General features: G+C 37.7%; 1 protein-coding gene and 1 non-coding gene across 5 annotated transcripts in view; both read left to right on the top strand.

The window, feature by feature from the left end:
- TMEM116 (transmembrane protein 116) overlaps positions 1–19,118 on the top strand; it is an 88,710-nt gene that overhangs the window by 4,527 nt on the left and 65,065 nt on the right. For all 4 annotated transcript variants that reach the window (XM_049867074.1, XM_049867075.1, XM_049867076.1 and 1 more), the window contains exon 4: positions 8,057–8,188. In XM_049867074.1, the coding sequence (XP_049723031.1) occupies positions 8,057–8,188 (132 nt within the window). The remainder of the gene's footprint in view (positions 1–8,056; positions 8,189–19,118) is intronic.
- Positions 12,273–12,352, top strand: LOC126066190 (U4 spliceosomal RNA). Its single transcript, XR_007515042.1, has one exon. It is a non-coding gene; the product is annotated as a U4 spliceosomal RNA (small nuclear RNA).

Genomic DNA, 19,118 nt, shown 5'->3' with positions numbered 1-19,118 from the left:
TTGTTTCCAACTTTTGGCTGTGGTGAAAAGTGCTGCAGTGAGCACTGGTATACACACGTCTGTTCACGTTACAGCTATCAGGTCTTTAGGGTATATAGGTAATTATTTTAACTAACTTTGAATTCTGAAAAATTGATGACCAAATATGGATTTTGGGGGGTATGTATTAATTATGGAAACCCTGGTGGCATAGTGGTTAAGTGCTATGACTGCTAACCAAAGGGTCGGCAGTTCGAATCCGCCAGGCGCTTCTTGGAAAGTCTATGGGGCAGTTCTGTTCTGTCCTATAGGGTCGCTATGAGTCTGAATCGACTTGACGGCACTGGGTTTGGTTTTTTGGTTTTTGTTTGTATTAATTATTGAAGTTAAGGACACAGAGTGTTATCTGAAGCCTGTAAGCATGGTAGGGTTCTGCCTAGAGGTAAGTTTTCTGATTTTGATATCATGGTAAAATTGCTAGTGGGGTTAGGAGATGGTTTAAGGACTTTGCTATACAAAATTTTGTTTTGCTGATCTGGCCTTCTAGGCAATTACAATTTAATGGAGAGAACAGAGCAAAAATACATTCTTTCTAAAGCTGTTCATACTAGAAAAACCAAGTTTAAAAGCTTCCTGATTCAGAGAAGACTAGAAGGACTGAAGTATTTGCTAGCTCAGTAAAGATTTTAAGAGGAATGTAAGAACTGCTTCTCTAACCAAGCCAAATGATACAAAATTAGGGAAAATTTAGTTCAGGACACATATGGAAGACCCTTGTATGTGGAAAAATACCACTGGGTTTTATTGGGCCCACTTTGTTAATAAAAAGAGCTTCTGTATATTGAACATTTAGTATTTTCCAGATGTGCTGAGTGCTTTACATACTTATTCATTCTCATTACTCTCCTATGAAATGGATGGTATGAGCTGCATTTCACAGGTTAGGAAATTGAGGCTTAAAGTCAGGAAATAACTTGTTCAAGTCACAAAGTGAGTTGCAGAGCAGGGATTTTCAAAAGTCCATACTCTTAACCACAATCCCCCTCCAAATTAAACAAAATATTTAGTATTTATTATATTCTAGGTACATATGCTAAGTACTTTAAATACATTTTTTGTCTAATTCTTAAAGCAGCTCTGTGAGGTGCATATTACCAGTCTGATATTATAGATGAGGAAATGGAACCCTAGTAAGACTTCCCCAAGGTCTTATAGCTACTAAGTGTTAGAGTTGGGATTTGAATGCAGGCTGTCTTCGTTCCAAAGCCTGACCCTACGTACACTTCTAAAACTATTGAGATGTATGTCCCAATGAAAAGAGAATTTCGAAGTTTCAGAGGTAGGATATGACTATGTAAGTAAAATTGGAAAGTAGACGTCTTGATACTGTGTTGTCATTGCCTGCCGAAGCAATCTTAGGGCAAACATCTTCCTATGATTCAGATTTCCCTAATGTTTGCTTCCTTTGCTAGAATTTGAGTTCAGACGTGACTAAGTTAATAAAGTTATGAGTGAATAGTGAGGAGAGCTAAGTTTCATCCTGAAGTCAGGGATACTCACCATCAGCACTATTAGCCTTTTGGGCTGGATATTTCTTTGTTGTGGGGGGCTGTCCTGTGCATTGTAAGGTGTTTAGTAGCATCTCTGGCCTCTACCTACTAGATACTAGTAGCAACCCTAAACCGCCCCACCCAGTAGTGACTACCAAAAATACCTCCATACGTTGTCAAATGTCCCTGGGGGGACAAAATTGCTACTGGTTGAGAACTGCTGCTCTAAAGTAACTTTCTAGCATGACAGTAAGTTGGGGTTTTGGAAAGATGTAGGTTCTAGTTTATCTTAGGATGTGACCTTCCTCTTCTCTGACTTCAGTTCTCATACCTTTTGCATAACCATGAGCCTAAAGGACCTTAGCAACATTAGATAAGTGGTTACCACACTTACAGTTTTCTTGGCCTAGGAAAAGAATTCCAAATTTTCCAACTTAAAAATCTCAGCCATACTCTGCTGTTTTCTTTTATTTCTTCATCAAAAAAACATTTTTAACAGCAAAAACACCTGGAAGATGTCATCTGAGAAAGACAAGTAGTTTATTAAATTAAAAATAGTCATAGAAACTTGGAAAAATGAGTGGGAAATCTTTGAGGGGACTAGCTGATCGGACAGCAACTCAGAGAGGCAACCTGAAGAGAGAAGAAAGTGGCCCAGGGCATTCACTGCTAAAAAAGACTTGAGACAGATACACTACACTGAACTGTGTGACTTCGTTTTCTTTAAGGTTCACTTTCGATATCCTTTGTCTCTTGATTTCACTTAAATAGAAGTATTGTGAAGCAGGATTTTAGAGGAGGTGTTTTAAGCCTTTGACCTCACCAGCATGGCCCTGGGCCCGGAGCCTTCTTAGGGAAAGCCTCTCACACATTGTTTGTTTGCTCTCCCCATCCTTCCCTTGCTCTTGATTTAAATTAAAGCACTTTCAAGATCTGTGGGACATACTGTATTCCAGCCACTTTTTATGCCTCTGGAGTTCTTTGGAAAGGGGGTAGCCTGATTTTAACATGTTAAGCCTCAAGGTGGGAGTGTCTTGAAATGTGTGAAACTAAAAAATCCTGAGGGAGCCTCATTTTTGTGTAGATTGAGCATTGTGTTAGATTATGCCTCCCAGATGTATGAATTTTCTAAACTTTTGACAGGTTTGCCTTTATTTCTGTGAGATAAGCCCCCTCATTATGTTTCTCAGTTACTGTGTTCTTGTGAGAATGTATTTATCCTGAGAATAAGCTATTGGCAGTCTTCATTCAGCCATAGTGGCCATTTTCTCCTTTATGTCCTTCATTGTTTCCAGGTGTTACTGGCTCCCTTCTCTTCTAGCTCCTGAACGGTAAATAATACCTTTCCAATAAGGAAGAATGCATTGCAGTGGTACTTTTCAAAAGACTGAAACTCCTATGAGTTATTCTGACCCTGCATTCACTCTTATGGCCAAATCACTGCTTCTGTGTGTAGCAGGTAGAACGCACAGCTGTGAGCAGTTCTGTGGTGTTCCAGGGCAGCTGTGTCTGCTTCCTGCCTGTTACTGCGGCTTTTGCTATGGAGAATACATAGTAGTGGTAATTTTCCTGAGATTTAAATTCCGTTAGTTTATTTATTTTGCCTCTAAGGACTGATTTTGCAGTAATGAAGAATGCATTGTAGTGGTAATTTTCCTGAGATAAAAAAGAATCTCTTGGTTTTATTTGGCTGTAAGTTCTACTTTTGCAGTAAGGAAGAGTGCGTTGTACCATGTTTGAAAAGTTTTATGGAAAATAACAAAAAGTCTAAGAAGAAGGAGACTAGAATAAAATGTTATGTGTAGTCCTTGCCAGGCGCCTTCATGTTTTGCAAATTTTTAAGAAGTAAAATTTTTAAAAAACCCGATTTTATCATTGACTCATATTGGCAGAATTTATGTTGTCCAGAAGCTGCTGGCACATATGTGATCCAGATAATGGATATAAAAATTTATAACTCATAACAAAAATTCTGAATTGGTCCTTTAATTAGCATGCCTTCATCAGTGAAAACACATAGTATCAAGAAAAAATTCAAAGGAGAAAAAATTGGATATTGAAAGTACAAATGTGAACACAGGCATACACAAATATGCATACTTTCAAAGAGTTATGCTTTTTCCGGGTCTCCCTTATTACCAAGCCAGAGCTGATGGTATTTTTGTTAAAGGCATGGGCTGTATCATACACTTATTTGCATTCCCTTCAACATAGTATCTTATTATGTGTACCCTTTGCTGTCGAGCTGATTCCAACTCATAGCGACCTTACAGAACAGAACAGAACAGAACAGAACTGCTCCATAAGGTTTCCAAGGAGCAGCTGGTAGATTCAAACTGCTGGCCTTTTGGTTAGCCGCAAACTCTTAGCCACTGTGCCACTGCGGCTTCTATTATGTGTAAAACCCACCCACTGCCGTTGAGTCAATTCCGACTTATAGGGACCCTATAGGACAGAGTAGAACTGCTCCGTGGAGTTCCCAAGGAGCGCCTGGCGGATTCGAACTGTGGACCTTTTGGTTAGCAGCCGTAGCACTTAACCACTACGCCACCAGAGTTTCCAAAAGGCAGGTGTGGAGGTGCACAGCAAGTTTGTGGGCAGAGAGGAAGAAGAACGGCTTCCTTGACCAGGAATCGAACCCGGGCTGCAGTGGTAAGAGCACCGAATCCTAACCACTAGACCACCAGGGAGTGTCTATTACACGTAACCCACCATTATATGTAAAAAAATTATATGTAGTAGGGGTGAAATCTTTCCTGATTTAAGTAATAGATTCTAAGTTAATTTTTGTTGTTTAATCGATTGATTTTATCCTATTATTGGAGCTCATGGTTTTCCACAGAGTGGAAGCAAACAGACCTCTTTTTAGCCTCCTTTTCCTGCTGAAGTCTTTAGGTGTTCAATGAGCAACAGGGCTGTTTCTTCAATTGATGTCCAGAATTATGTTCTTGCTCGCTAAACTGCTTGGCTGCCTTTCTCCTCTAGGATGTATTTTGTATTCAGTTTTAACTTTTTGTCCAATAACAGTTATAAACCTGTGGCAGGTCATAGGCCAGTACCCAACCAACCCACTGCCATCGAGTTGATTCCGACTCAAAGCGACCCTATAGAACAGAGTAGGGCAGCCTCCATAGAGTTTCCAAGGAGCACCTGGCAGATTTGAACTGCTGACCTCTTAGTTCGCAGCTGTAGCACTTAACCGCTACACCACCAGAGTTTCCCATAGGCCAGTAGAACCTGTGAATGTGCTATCTGACTGGAATTTTAGCAAGATTACTCAGAACAAAGGCCATATATGGTTAAAATAATAATATCTGATATTTATTAAATATTTTATAGTTTTACATGTGTTTAATATGCATTATTTCACTTATTTATGTTTCTGTTAGCCAAGGTAACATTGACCATCCACCCCTATTAACCCTCCTTTTATTCGGAAGAAAGATAAAAGAAAAATTCTGTTTAATACAAGTGGGGCAATTAGTTCTTATATTGTTGTTGTCATTAGTTGCTGTCAGGTCAGTTCCAACTCATGGTGACCCCATTTACAACAGAATGAAACGTTGCCTGGTCCTGCACCATCTTTGTGATTGTTGGCATGTGTGAGTCCATTGTTGTAGCCATCGTGTACTGCCTTCAACCTAGGGGGCTCATCTTCCAGCATTGTACCAGACAATATTCCGTTGTGATCCATAGGGTTTTCATTGGCTAATTTTCAGAAGTAGATCTCCAGGCCTTTCTTCCTAGTCTACCTTAGTTTGGGAGCTCCTCTGAAACCTCTCCACCTTGGGCGACCCTGCTGTTATTTGGAATACCAGTGGCATGGCTTCTAGCATCACAGCAACACACAGTCCACAACAGTATGATACGTTGACATATGGGTGGTGGGCTCTTGTATTAAGTAGTATCTGATGAAGACTTTAAAAATTTCTTTATATTGTAAAATATACTGGAATGGAATAGAATGTATGACATGTATGTACTGTTTAAAGAATGATTATAAACAAACACTAGTGATGAGAAATTGAAGATTTCCTTTGCCCCAAACACACCTGCTCTATCCCTTCCCCCTCATCTCTAGATAACCTCTGGATTTTTGAGATAATCATTTCTTTGTTTTTCTTTAAAATTTAGCAGGTTGTGTATATATATATATATATATATATATATAAACAATGTAGTTTTGCTTATTTTTGAACTAGATATAAATGGAGTAATACTGTTTTTTGACTTGCTTTTTTCCTTAATATTATTTGTGAGATTTATTCATTTTGTTGTATATAGCTCTGGTTGATTTTGTTTTCATCGATGTTTAGCATTCCATGCTATGACTATAGCACAATTTATTCATGCTGTTATAAACATTTTTGTGCATGTCTTCTGTTGCACACGTAGACAGATTTCTGTAGGGTATTTAACATTGAGACTTCTGTTTCATAGGATATGCATATCTCCTAGATAATGACAAATTATTTTCAAATGCTTGTGCCAGCAGTGTGCGAAGGGTCCCATTGCTTCATGTTCCTGTTAATACTTGGTATTGTCAGACTTTTAAAACTTTTGCAATGGGTGTGTAATTCTTTCTCATTATGGATTTAATGTTTTTCTTAGATTACTGATGAGGTCAGGCATATTTTCATGTGTTTACTGGCCATTTGGATTTCCTCTTTTGTTAAGTACCTGTTCAGATCTTTGGCCTATTTTTCCATTGGATTGTCTTACTTTTTGTTAATGTTTTTTTTTTTTTTTTTCTTAACATAGTTTGGATACTGGCTCTTTCTCAGCTATATGTGTTGCAAATATCTTCTTTTACTTTGTGACTTGTCTTTGTACTTTCTTTATGGTGTCTTTTTTTTTTTTTAAAAGTATCTTTGATGTACAGACATTTTGCATTTTAATGTGGTTGAATTTTTAACTTTTTTTCTTTTAGAGCTTTTTGTGTTTTAAGAAAACTTTTCCTAACCAGAATTCTCCTATATTATCTCATAAAAATGTTATAATTTTTGCCTTTCACGTGTAGGCCCTTAGTTCACCTGAAACTGATTTTTGAGTATAGTGCAAAGTCTAAACTAGGGGTCCAATTTCATTATTTTTCCATATGGATATGTGGTTGTTCTAGTATCATAGTTTTAGAAGTCTACTGTTTCTTTACGGATCTAAAAAGCCAGCTATGTCATATATCAGGGAGTCCCAGGGTGTGTAAACAGTTAAGCACTCAGCTACTAACGGAAAGCTTAGCTGTTTGAATCTACCTAGATGCACCTTGGAAGAAAGGCCTGGTGCTTTGCTTTTGAAAGATCACAGCCATTGAAAACCCTGTGGAGTACAGCTCTACTCTGAAACATATGAGTCAGAATTAACAGCAGCTGGTTGGTTTATCACATATTAAAGGTCTATATATATATGCATGGAGTCCTGGTGACACAGTGGTTAAGAACTTGGCTGCTAACCAAAAGGTCAGCAGTTCAAATCTTCCAGCTGTTTCTTGGAAACCCTCTGGGATAGTTCTCTGACGTATAGGGTCGCTGTGAGTTGGAATCGACTTGGTGGCAATGGGTATATATATGCATAGGTTTCCTTTGGGCTCTTTATTTTGTTCCATTGGTCTATTTGTCCATCCCTGTGCCGGTACAGCAATATCCTATTTACTTTTGTTTTGTATTAATTCTGGATATATGGTGAGGCAAGTCTTCTTCCTTCGTTTTCTTCAAGAGTGTTTTGGCTTTCTTGACACTTTGTATTTCTTTATCAGTTTTAGAGTCACTTTGTCAAGTTCCACAAGAAAATCTTGTTGAAATTTAATTGAGATTGCATTTAATCTGTAGGTTAATTTAGGAAGAAGTGACACTTTTATAATATGGGTCTTATAATCCATGAGCATGGTTTATTTCTTCATGTTAGATTTTCTTTAATGTCCCTCAATAAACATTCTATTATTTTCTTCCTAAAAGGATCAAGACTATTTTTAGACAGGCGAGAGTGGAGAGACCAGAAAGAAATAGAAAGTGAAAAACTTCACAAAGGTGGTTGGCAACTGAAAGGCAACATACAAAATTTATACTGACAATCATCCCCACCCTGACTTTTCATTGATACCAATGTCTGGTTTCATTTTTCTTCTAAGTCTTCAACCACATTCCTAAACACTCAGCAGATTATCTCACTTCCTATCTTTAGAAGATGTTAGCTGTGCAACTAGATAAAACACTCCCAGTTGTTTCCCTTTCAGCTACAGATTTTCTCTTCATTTGTCCATTCTTTCCTTGATCCTACATCTCAGGAAGGAGTGTCCCTCTGAGGAATAAGGTCCAATACTAATCTACTCACAGGCACTCTGATCCCAGGACAGGTGGGATAGCTGTGATTGTAGACTCCTTCTTATCTTGCATTCCCACATTCAACCAATGGCAAAGGTTTGGCAAAAATGATGCCTGGTTTTATGCTAGGAAGGTAAAGCATGAAGGTATTGATTGTTGTGTTCTCCTGGATATATTACTAATGAAATGAGGCTTTTGTTGCTTTGGCAGATAAGGCCCCTCATTTATCTGAGCTTCTCTGACCTGCTCCTGGGAATATGCTGGCTCACTGAGGCTCTTCTGTATGGAACTTCAGCCGCCAATAAGGACATCATCTGCTATAACCTGCAAGCAGTTGGACAGGTGAGTGCTACTGGACTGTCACTGCACCTTGCAAGATCTAAATTGGAAACAAAAATATGGTAATCTATCCTAAAAAAAAAAAAAAAAAAATTTTTTTTTTTTTTTTTATCCTAAGAAGTGGAGAACCTTTTGTTTAAGGTTACATTTTGAAACAGGAGCTGGTATTGTTTTTCCATATTAAAAAACACTACTTGTTTATTATAGAAAATTTGGAAAATTCAGAGAAATGAAAAGATAAATAATTAAAACTTTGGAGATATAATCACTTTTAATATTTTATGCACACATATACTCTTCCAATCTTTTTCTGTGAGTGTACATATTTTTAAAACAAATAATACTTTCTGTAATTTGTTTTTGTTACTGAACATATCATGACCATATTTCCATGTAATGATATATTCTCTACAACATCATTTGAAATGACTGTATGGTTTTTCATTATGGGAATATGATATACACTGAGTTTTAAAAATACCAACAAAACCAAAAAAACCCAAACCTGTTGCCATCAAGTTGATTCCAATTCATAGATACCTTATAGGACAGAGTAGAACTACACCATAGTGTTGCCAAGGAGTAGCTAGTGGATCTGAACTGATGATGTTTTGGTTAGCAGTTGAGCTGTTAACCACCGCTCTGCCAGGGCTCCAGAAATACCACAGATGAACATACATGGGCTTTATATCTTTCTTGGATTTTATTAATGAATTAACTGACACAATACCATTAGTATATGATATTTCTTCTATATTTTTGAGATTTGCAATATGAAAAAATAGAGGATAAAATGAAGTCTGTACCCATTGTTAGATATTTCCTCTGGAGTTTGTTACTAGAGGGGAAATTTCTTTCAATGTAATAGAAAAATAATAATATGTAATTGCTGGTATGAAGTCCATGTACCAGTGTGTTACCTATCTCATATGAACTCAAAATGTCATAGAGACATAATTTGCTCAGCCCTGCTATTAGCCTCATGAATTAAAAAGAGTTAAGGTGGTATTGTTTACTCAGATAAGGAAATAAAAACACAGGAAAGATTAAAATTCAAATACTTAGAAGCAGAACACTGTAGTCTTTGAAGTAACAGATCTGTATTAGAATCCTGGATCATTAACTCTGTGACCTTAGGCAAGTATTTAATCTTTCTGATCTGTAAAATAGCCACTAATAATATTTACCTTGTGCTTGGCATGGATGTGATTAACATTACTTTGTTCATTTGTTTTACAACTTTCTTCAGATATAAAAAGTATACAGTTTAATTGGTCTTGACATATGTATACCCCCATGAAATCATCACCACAATCAAGGTAAAAAAACATTTCTCTGTCACCCCAAAAAGTTTTCTCCTGCCTCTTTGAGTTCAACCCTCCCAATACCCAAGTCTCTAAGTAATGACTGATCTGCTTTCTGTCACTTTAGATTGGTTTACAGTTTCTAGAATTTTATATAAATGTTGAATCGTCAGTATTTATCCTTTTTTAACTAGGCTTCTGTCACTCAGCATAATGATTTTGAGAGTCATCCGTTTCTGTGTGTACCAGTAGTTTGTTCCTTTTGTTGCTAGTTTGCTGAGTTTCATCTTATGGCAGTATCACAGCTTGTTTATTGATTCACTTGTTGATGGCAACATATCTATGTCTTTGTATTTAAAGAGAAACTCTTGTCAGCAGCGTATAATAGGATCTTGCTTTTTTTTTTTTTAGTCCACTTTGTCAATCTCTGCCTTTTAATTGAAGTGTTTAGACAACGGACTGGCACTTTACAGCTTGCAAGCTAAATCCAGCCCACTGCTTATTTTCAAAAATAAAATTTTATTGGAACACACCTATTCCATGTGTTTACTTATTGTCTGTGACCACTTTTACACTACGGTGGAAGGACTGAGTTGAGTAGTTATGACTGAGACTATACAACCCTCAGAGCCTAAAATATTTACTATCTGACTCTTTAAGAGACTCCTAGCTCAGACCTTGGAAACTCTATGGGGAAGTTCTACTCTGTCCTATAGGGTCGCTATGAGTCAGAATCGACTCGATGGCACTGGGTTTTTTTTTTGTTGTTCAGACCATTAACATTTAATATAATTATTAATGTGGTTAGATTTAGCTCTACCATTTTATTATTTGTTTTCTGTTTGTCCCCTCTGTTTCCTCTTCCTCTTTCTTCTCTTTCCCACCTTCTTTTGGATTATTTGCATATTTTTAGTATTCTGTAATAATTCATTCATTGAATTTTTGGCTATAACTCATTGTATTGTTTTTTTAGTAGTTGTTCTAGGGATTGCAATATACATACATAACCCTCCGTAGAACACTTTAAGTTAATATTATACCGCTTCGTTATTGTAGAAACCTTGCAACTGTGTAGGACTTTATACTCCTCCGTCTGACTTTCGTGCTATGCTGATATGTATTGCATCTATAAAATTTTTTTTTATAGATGCAGTACATATCAGCATACATTGAAAATTCTACAAGGTAGTGTTATCATATTTTGTTTTAAATAGTCACAATTATTTTTAAAAATTTATAGAAAAAAATAGTCTTTTGCATTGCCCAGATATTTACCAATTCCCTGGCTCCTCTTTCATTCCTGAAGATTCCTCTGGTATCATTTCCCTTCAGCCTGAAGAGCATCCTTTGGCATTTCTTGAAGGGCAGGTCTTCTGATGACAAAGTCTCTTAGTTTTTCCTCATCGAAGACTGTCTTTATTTCACCAGGAATGCCTGGAGGGTATTTTTGCTGGATATGGAATTCTGGTTTGACAGGGAAATTTTTTTTTAACAGTTTAATTGCTAGGTCATGTGGTAGTTCTGTGTTTCACTTTTTGAGGAACCACCAAACTTTTTCACAGCACTTCTACCATTTTACATTCCCACCAGCAATGCGCAAGGGTTCCAATTTCTCCACATCCTTAGCAGCAGTTGTTATTTTTCGTTTTTCTGTTACTAGCCATCCTAATGGGTGTGAAGTGGGATCTCATTGTGGTTATGATTTGTATTTTGCTAATAAATAATGATGATGAGCATCTTTTCAAGTGCTTATTGGCCTTTTGTATACTTCTTTGGAGAAATGTCTGTTGAAATCCTTGGCCCATTTTTTACTTGGGTCGTTTGTCCTTTTGCTGTTGAGTTACAGGAGTTCTTTATAAATTCTGGATACTAAAGTCTTATTAGATACATGGTTCCCAAATATTTTCTCCCATTCTGTAGGTTGTCTCTTTACTTTCTTGATAAAGTCTTTTAATGCACAAAAGTTTTTAATTTTCATGAAATCTAATTTATCTGTTGTGTCCTTTGTTGTCTGTGATTTTGGTGTCATATCTATGAATCCATTGTCACAGTCTAGGTCCTGAAACTTTATCCCTATGTTTTTATCTAAGAGTTTTAGTTTTTTTTTAGGTCATTGATCCATTTTGAGTTAATTCATATATGGTGTGAAGTATAGGTCAAATTTAACTATTTTGCACGTGAAGATCCAGTTGTCCCAGCACCGTTTTGTGTGATGTCACTGTTTAAATAATTCTTGAAAAATGTCTAAATTAGTTTTTAGAATAGAAAAAAATCCACACTCTTCCAGACTAAAATAAAAGTCTCAGTATTCCCCATTGTCCTTTCTCCCAGTAAATTCTGCCAGCTTGGAGGAAAAAAACACTGTTTTACTTGGCTTTGTCCTTTAAGTTGAGGCCCGCAGTTCAGATGAAATAATTCAGCTGGTCCGTTTATTCACTTTATGAGAGCAATAGTAGAGAAAGACCAAGACCTAAAGTAAGGAGAGACCTGGGATCTAGACTTTCTTTTTTTTAAAATAATTTATTGGGTTATTGTGTTTTAGGTGAAAGTGTACACAGCAAGTTAGATTCCCCTTTAACAATTTTAGTATCAATTGTTCCATGCCATTGGTTATAATTTTTACAATGTATCAGCATTTTCATTATTTCCATTCTCTTTATTCTGTTTCCATTGACTTAGCTTCCCTCCCTGTCTTTGCCTTCTCATGTTGGCTTTTGGGTAAACGTTTACCATTTGGTCTCATATAGTAGATTTTGTTTTGCTGTTAAAAATATATTACTTTAAGCTTTGCTCAGTGGCAATATCATAGCCAAGGCTTATCTGAGGTACGATTATTGCTAATTGAAAACTTTTGACAAGGATCGACTTCAGTGACGGGAAGGACAACAGACAATACAGGGGAAGTCAGCACAACTGGACCAAAGCAAAAGCTAAAAAGTTTCCTGGACATATCCAAACACTTTGAGGGACAGCGTAGCTGGGGCTGGGGATGGAAACCATAGCTTCAGGGGACATTGAGGTCAACTGGCATAACATAGTTTATTAAGAAAACGTTCTGCACCCCACTTTGGTGAGTGGAGTCTGGGATCTTAAACGCTTGGGAGCAGCAATCTAAGACACATCAATTGGTCCTATGGCACTCGGAGCAAAGGAGAATGAAGATAACCAAAGATACAAGGAAAATACTAGCTCAAAGGACTAAAGGACCAAATGAACCAGAAACTTCGCCAGCCTGAGACCAGAAGAAGCCCGCTACCACCAATGACTTACTTCCCTGACAGGGAATACAACAGACAAACCTAGACAGAGCAGGAGAAAAACGTAGACTCGAACTCAAATCCATGTAAAAAGACCAGACTTAACGGTCTGACGGAGCCTGGAGGAACCCCCGAAACTATGGCTGCCAGACACACTGTTAACCCAGAACCAAAACCATTCCTAAAGCCCTCTCTTCAAAGATTAGACAGGAGTATAAAAAAAAAATAGTACGCTCAGGGGATGTGCTTCTTAGTTCAATCAGATGTATAAGACCAAATGGTCAGCTCTTGTCCAAAAGCAGGATGAGAAGGCAGAAAGGGACAGGAACTGGTCAAATGGACACAAGGAACCCAGGGTGGACAGGGGGAGTGTGCTTTCACATTGTGGGGATTATAACTAATGTCACAAAACAATTATTGAATGAAAAATGAACTTGAGCTGTAAACTTTCACCTAAAGCACACACACACACACAAAATAAGTAAGTAAATGAGTAAGTTGTTTGACTTTTATCCCTTGTTTTTTTCTGTAAAATAAAATTATTATTGCAAGTCTAATCTTCATAGAGATTTTGAAAATATCAAATAGGATGTGCACCCATGTGTTTTGTAAAATTACACAGTTGTAACTTGATGGCAGCTAACATAACATTAAAGATGCTGTCTGAATGTAGTGTTTGTTGGTTTTTCTGTTTGAGCAAGGAAATTAAGATCATTAAACTAAATGCCCACCATCTGTCTGTCCGTTTGTCGTAACTGTGGTGGCTTGTGTGTTGTTACGATGCTGGAAACCATGGCACCAGTATTTCACATACCAGCAGGGTCTTAGTTCAGTCTGATACACGAGACCAAATGGGCAGCTCCTGTCCGGAGGCCAGATGAGAAGACAGGAAGGGACAGGAACTGGTTGAATGGACACAGGGAACCTGGGGTGGAAAGGTGGAGTGTGCTGTCACATTGTGGGGATTGCAACTAATGTCACAAAACAGTATGTGTATAAATTTTTGTGTGAGAAATTAACTTGAGCTGTAAACTTTCCCCTGAAGCACAGTAAAACAAACAAAAATACCAGTAGGGTCACCCATGGTGGACAGGCTTCAGTGGAGCTTACAGACTAAGACAGGTGAGGAAGTAAGGCCTGGCTATCTTTCTGCAAAGTAGCTAATGAAAACCCTATGGATCACAGCAGAATATTGTCTGATTTAGTGCCAGTAGATGAGCTCTCAAGGTTGGAAGACGCTGAAAATTCACAATGGCTGCAAAATGGACTCGAGCATACCAGCAATTGTGAAGATGGTACAGGACCAGGCAACATTTCATTCTGTTGTACTTGGGGTTGCTACGAGTCGGAGCTGACTTGATGGCAGCTAACAACAAACTAAGTGCTATACCAAGACTGATTACTTCTTCCCAGTCCTGAAAGTGGATCCAGTTTATTGCCCAGTTTGGAAAGATTTCAGAATCTTCTTTGATAGTTTGCTATGGTGAGAGCTGTTTAAGGCAGAAATTCTTTTTGACAAGATAAGTCACCTCTTCTGTCAAGGCTTTAGATTCTCCTTCTCCCAAAGTTGGTTTGGAAATGGCCAGTATGTGCTAGATGTAGAAAACCCAGAGCTGGTCAGAGAGGAGAATTAGCTTAGTACAACCAGAGCACCCTTATACCACTTCACTGAACTGGAACAGGAGAAATTAATCATTTGCCAAAAGCTCACAGGCCCGGGAGAGTCTGTGGGAAGGGAAAATATCCTCCAATTATATAAGCCATCGTAAGAAAAATAGTAGATAGTGCCCTGGGACCAGAAGGGAGGAGATCTAGGTCAGTACCAGACCAGAGCTGCATTTTATGTGATCCAGTGCCTCTTTTAACAGTCAAGTAGTATGCACCCAGCAAGACCCTTCTTTTCTCTGAATTTCTTTAAAAAAAACTGAATAGTACTAAAAACTGAAACTTTCCCAAGTCTGACTTAAACGTAATTTTCCACTAGCCCCAGGTAAAACATGTAGAGCCTTTTTTTTTTTTTTTTCCAGTCTAGCCTGTCTTGATTGTCTGGTAATCCCATTACTATTGACCTCTTTATTTTATTATTTATTTTATTGTACTTTAAATGAAGGTGTACAGAACAAACCAGTTTCTCATCAAACAGTACACACATTGTTGTATGACATTGGTTAACAGCCCCATGACATGTCAACACTCTCCCTACTCAACCCTGGGTTCCCTGTGACCAGCTTTCCTGTTCCTTCCTGCCTTCTAGTCCCTGCCCTAGGGCTGGTGTGTCCCTTTAGTCTTGTTTTGTTCCGTGGGCCTGTTCAGTCTTTGGCTGAAGGGTGAACCTCAGGAGTGGCCTCATTACTGAGCTGAAAGAGTGTCCAGGGGACATACTCTCAGGGTTTCTCCGGTCTCTGTCAGGCCAGCAAGTCTGGTCTTTCTTTTTGAGTTAACTATTGACCTATTTAACTTGACAGCACACCCAAGTATCCGTTTTATAGAAGCAAAGTTTCCTAGACTTAGTTGTAAAGTCCTTGAAGAGATCTCCTTAAATCTGGTACCATAGCTAGATTTCTCTTTAGACAAATTATGATGAGAATATTTTCAGTAGTCCTTTATGGCGTAACATTCGACTTTACTTCTTTTACTTCAGTAAGAATCGTTTAAGAATACTTCCTATTTTCTTCCACTTTAGAGCTGAGAATCAGATATTCTAATTGATTGTTATTCCATTAAAAAGCAAACCCAGACATGACTTTTTTCTCCCTCCCCATGTTATGGGAGCATCCTGGTACATAAGTTAATACTTCTAAGAGAGCTGGAGAACAAGGCAAATACATACATGCCTTAAAATGAAGCATTTTCATTTTTTTTTCAATTTTTTGTATTAAATAAATTAGTATGTATAGTTTATAAAACTACAGCATGCCCTGGATAAAAGTTAAAATAGTAAAGAAGGGTATACAGTTGAAAAATAAAAATTTTCGTCTTCTTCATGCACCCCACTTCCACAGTCTAATCAGTTTAGATGAAATGTCTCTATTTTTCAAAGTTCTCTTCTGTCTGGCTCTTGAGAAAAAAGTGGGATGGAGGGAACAAGGCATTCCCTTGTTTGCACAAGCAGATGAAGAGGTCCTAGACTTTAAGAGAGCCATAGTAAAGAAAAGAGAATGAGTCACCAGATCCAAACTAACCAGATATCCAGTTTTCTGAATCCAGATTTCCTGTGCCATTCTTTGAGCAGGAAGATCCTTTTGAAAAAATATCTTTGTTGCTGAGCTTTTTGGAACATGGTTAGCAGTTATTATTCATTTCACCTGAATCAGAATGAAATGAAATAGGCTTAGGTAGTAACAGGAAAGAATTTAGTTTGGATAAAATCCTTGAGGATTGTTAGTAAATCATCAGGGTCACTCTGGTGTTTTCTTATCATATGTATCCATAATTCTCATCTCTGTGAAATGAATTTTCCGTTTTTGCCTTTTGCCTGAAGACCAGGTGATACACTAGATAAATGGTTCACTTGTTCCTAGACTTCAGGATTTTACAAATGAGTAAAATAAAAACAAAAACGTGAGAGTTGTTACCAGTGTTGGCAACTTGTATTTTGCTAAGTTAAGAACATTTAAAAAACAATTAACATCTAATTTCATAAAAATAAAATTTAATAACAAAACACTAGGCAGTGTATAATCTTAGAATAAAGGATGATTCTTTAAATTGCTTAACTTAGCTATATGAAAAACTCGTTACATTGCCTATATTTTTCTCATTTATTAGACCAATGAATATTTTGTTAGGAATCAGCACTAATATTTTTTTTCTCCTTGAGACAGGATTTTATTTATTTATTTACCAGTATCGTTTCATGTCTTATAGTCCAGTCTAATCTTTGTCTGAAGAATTGACTTCGGGCACTAGTTTCTGAATTGGCATTTGGAAATCATTGTACTAAATGGGCTTTCAAAGTCCTTTCCCAGTTTAGGGTGCTGAAATTTCAGGACATGCGACTGTGTTTCTGTGTTAGACTTCTCCTCCTCTGCTGGGGTGGGTGAGGGGTACAAATCAGAACCAGGCTTGTTCACCTCTTGTGTTATAATTTTATTATGTGGCTGCGGTTATAGAGTTCTTGCCTGATACAAATAGTAAATAGGGTTTTAAAAGACGTTTTTTTTTAGTGCTGGTGAGGCAGGAGAATTGACTCGGTACAACTGGAGCACCCTTATGCCACTTCACTGAACTGGAACAGAAGAAATCAATCATTTACCAAGAAATAATCTGGAATTTACCTGAGAAACAAAGTGAGTTTCAGGAGCAGACGATCAGAAGCCGCGTTTGACAAATAGATTCAGATGCAGGGTTTTCCAGGCGCTGCTCCTTTTGTGGTGTTACAGTGCTGGAGCAACATCTGGATCGGAAAGCTTGTATACACTGCAGCGTCTGGCTCAGAAAGATGGAATCTGACCTGTAGTCTGCACTGCTGAGTTTTGTTTTTTTTAATCCCATTAGCTGACCAGCTCTGCACTGAGGGAATTAATTCGATTGTACACAACTGTCCTGCTCAACATTGGGGTCAGGAATAAATTCCATCCTCTCTCCAAAAGGGGCAAGGTTTATTTCTGTGCTTAAATTTCTGTTTACCAGGAAAAACTACTATGGAGAAACAAGATAAGAGAAAAATGACAATGCCAAAGACTGTTTTTACTCTCTATTTACTCTTGGATCTTCTAGTGTTTACTTTGATATAGGTGAAGTGTTAGCAGTCATCTTTTCATAGTGCAAGAAGCCAATTTAACTTCCTGGGAGAATGTATTAGTCAGATACTTTAGAGGTACGAGTTTGGATTGCAAATAACATGAGGTTTGTGGCTTGGAGTTAAAGCATGGCAATTGGTGTCAAACAGATCTGGGTTCAAATCCCTGATCTGGTACCTGTATTAGCTGTGGGGTTTTAAGCAAATTAATTTTTCTGGATTCTGCATCTGGCTCGTCATCCTCTGACCTCTGGTTCTTGGACCATGAGCGAGCAGTCTGCCAGCTGACCTGCACATTTTGGGATTCACCAGCTTCCACATCCCCACGAACCAGCAGTCTGCTGTCTGACTGGCTGATTTTGGGTTTGTCAGCACTGCAACCACGTGAGTCAGGAAGACTCTCCAGCCTGACGTCTGATCCACGAATTTGGGTCTTGCCAGCCTCCACAACTGCATGTCCCATCTCCTTGAAGTAAATATCTCTCTTTCTCTAGACCCTTCACTGGTTTTGCTCCTCTAGAGAACCCAGCCTAAGACAGACTGTGTGTTCTATGTAGTATAAAAGATAGAAAGTATAAATACTAATTATAAATATAAGATACTGAGTATATAATGTATAAAGATGTAATTCATGACATCAGTAACATAAAGGGGGGGAATGGTATAGGAACAGAGTTTTTGTATGTTAGTTATTGCAGTTAAATTTGTATCAATCTAAACTAGGTTATTATATATTTACGTTGGTAAAGGTAACCCTCATGGTAGCCACTAAGAAAATTTCTACAAAAAGGTACACAAAATGAAATGAGAAGGGAATCAAAATGATTCTTCACAAAAAATCAGCTAAACACACAAAAGACAGGAAGAATTTGAGGAAATAAAGGACAAAAGGGTACATCGTCGTTATTAGGTGCTATCAAGTTGGTTATGACTCATAGCAACCCTGTGTACGACAGAATAACACACTGCCCAATCCTATTCCATCCTTATAATCGTTATGCATTGTTGTAGCCACTGTGTCAGTCCATCTGGTTGAGGGTGTTCCTCTTTTTCACTGACCCTCTACTCTACCAAGCATGGTGTCCTTCTCCAGGGACTGGTCCCTACTAATAACATGTCCAGAGTATGCAAGGCAAAGTCTTGCCATCCTTGCTTCTAATGAGCATTCTGGCTGTACTTCTTCCAAGACACATTTGTTCATTCTTCTGGCAGTCCACGGTATATTCAATATTCTTCTCCAGCACCATAATCCAACCCATGAGCTGGGCACTTGATGGACTTATCTCATTTGTTTTTTTCTCTCAGGGATTACTGTCTTACACTACTTATTGTCCAGTGTTTGAAAATCACTTATTTTCATATATTTTGTCCAATATTTAAATGTTTAAGACTGGAGAGTAAATTCTGTTCCTGCTATTTTATCAAGGCTGGAAACAGAAAACCCTTCTTACAGGTTTTGTCCTGCTGGTTCCTTGCTATCTTGACAATTCTTTGATGCTTTTAAGGATTTTAAAAAACTATTTTATATAGCTTGTGTAGTTTTTTTTTTTTTTTTCCGGTCATTACCATAAATCACTTAATATTTATTGGCAATATTCTCTGCCAGGTACCGTCTTTACCATATTCTAGAT

Source organism: Elephas maximus, chromosome 22 (genome assembly GCF_024166365.1).
Source record: "Elephas maximus indicus isolate mEleMax1 chromosome 22, mEleMax1 primary haplotype, whole genome shotgun sequence".
Classification (NCBI taxonomy): Eukaryota; Metazoa; Chordata; class Mammalia; order Proboscidea; family Elephantidae; genus Elephas; species Elephas maximus.
The sequence above is the reverse complement of the archived record's forward strand: the minus strand, read 5'-3'. Positions and strand labels throughout refer to the sequence as shown.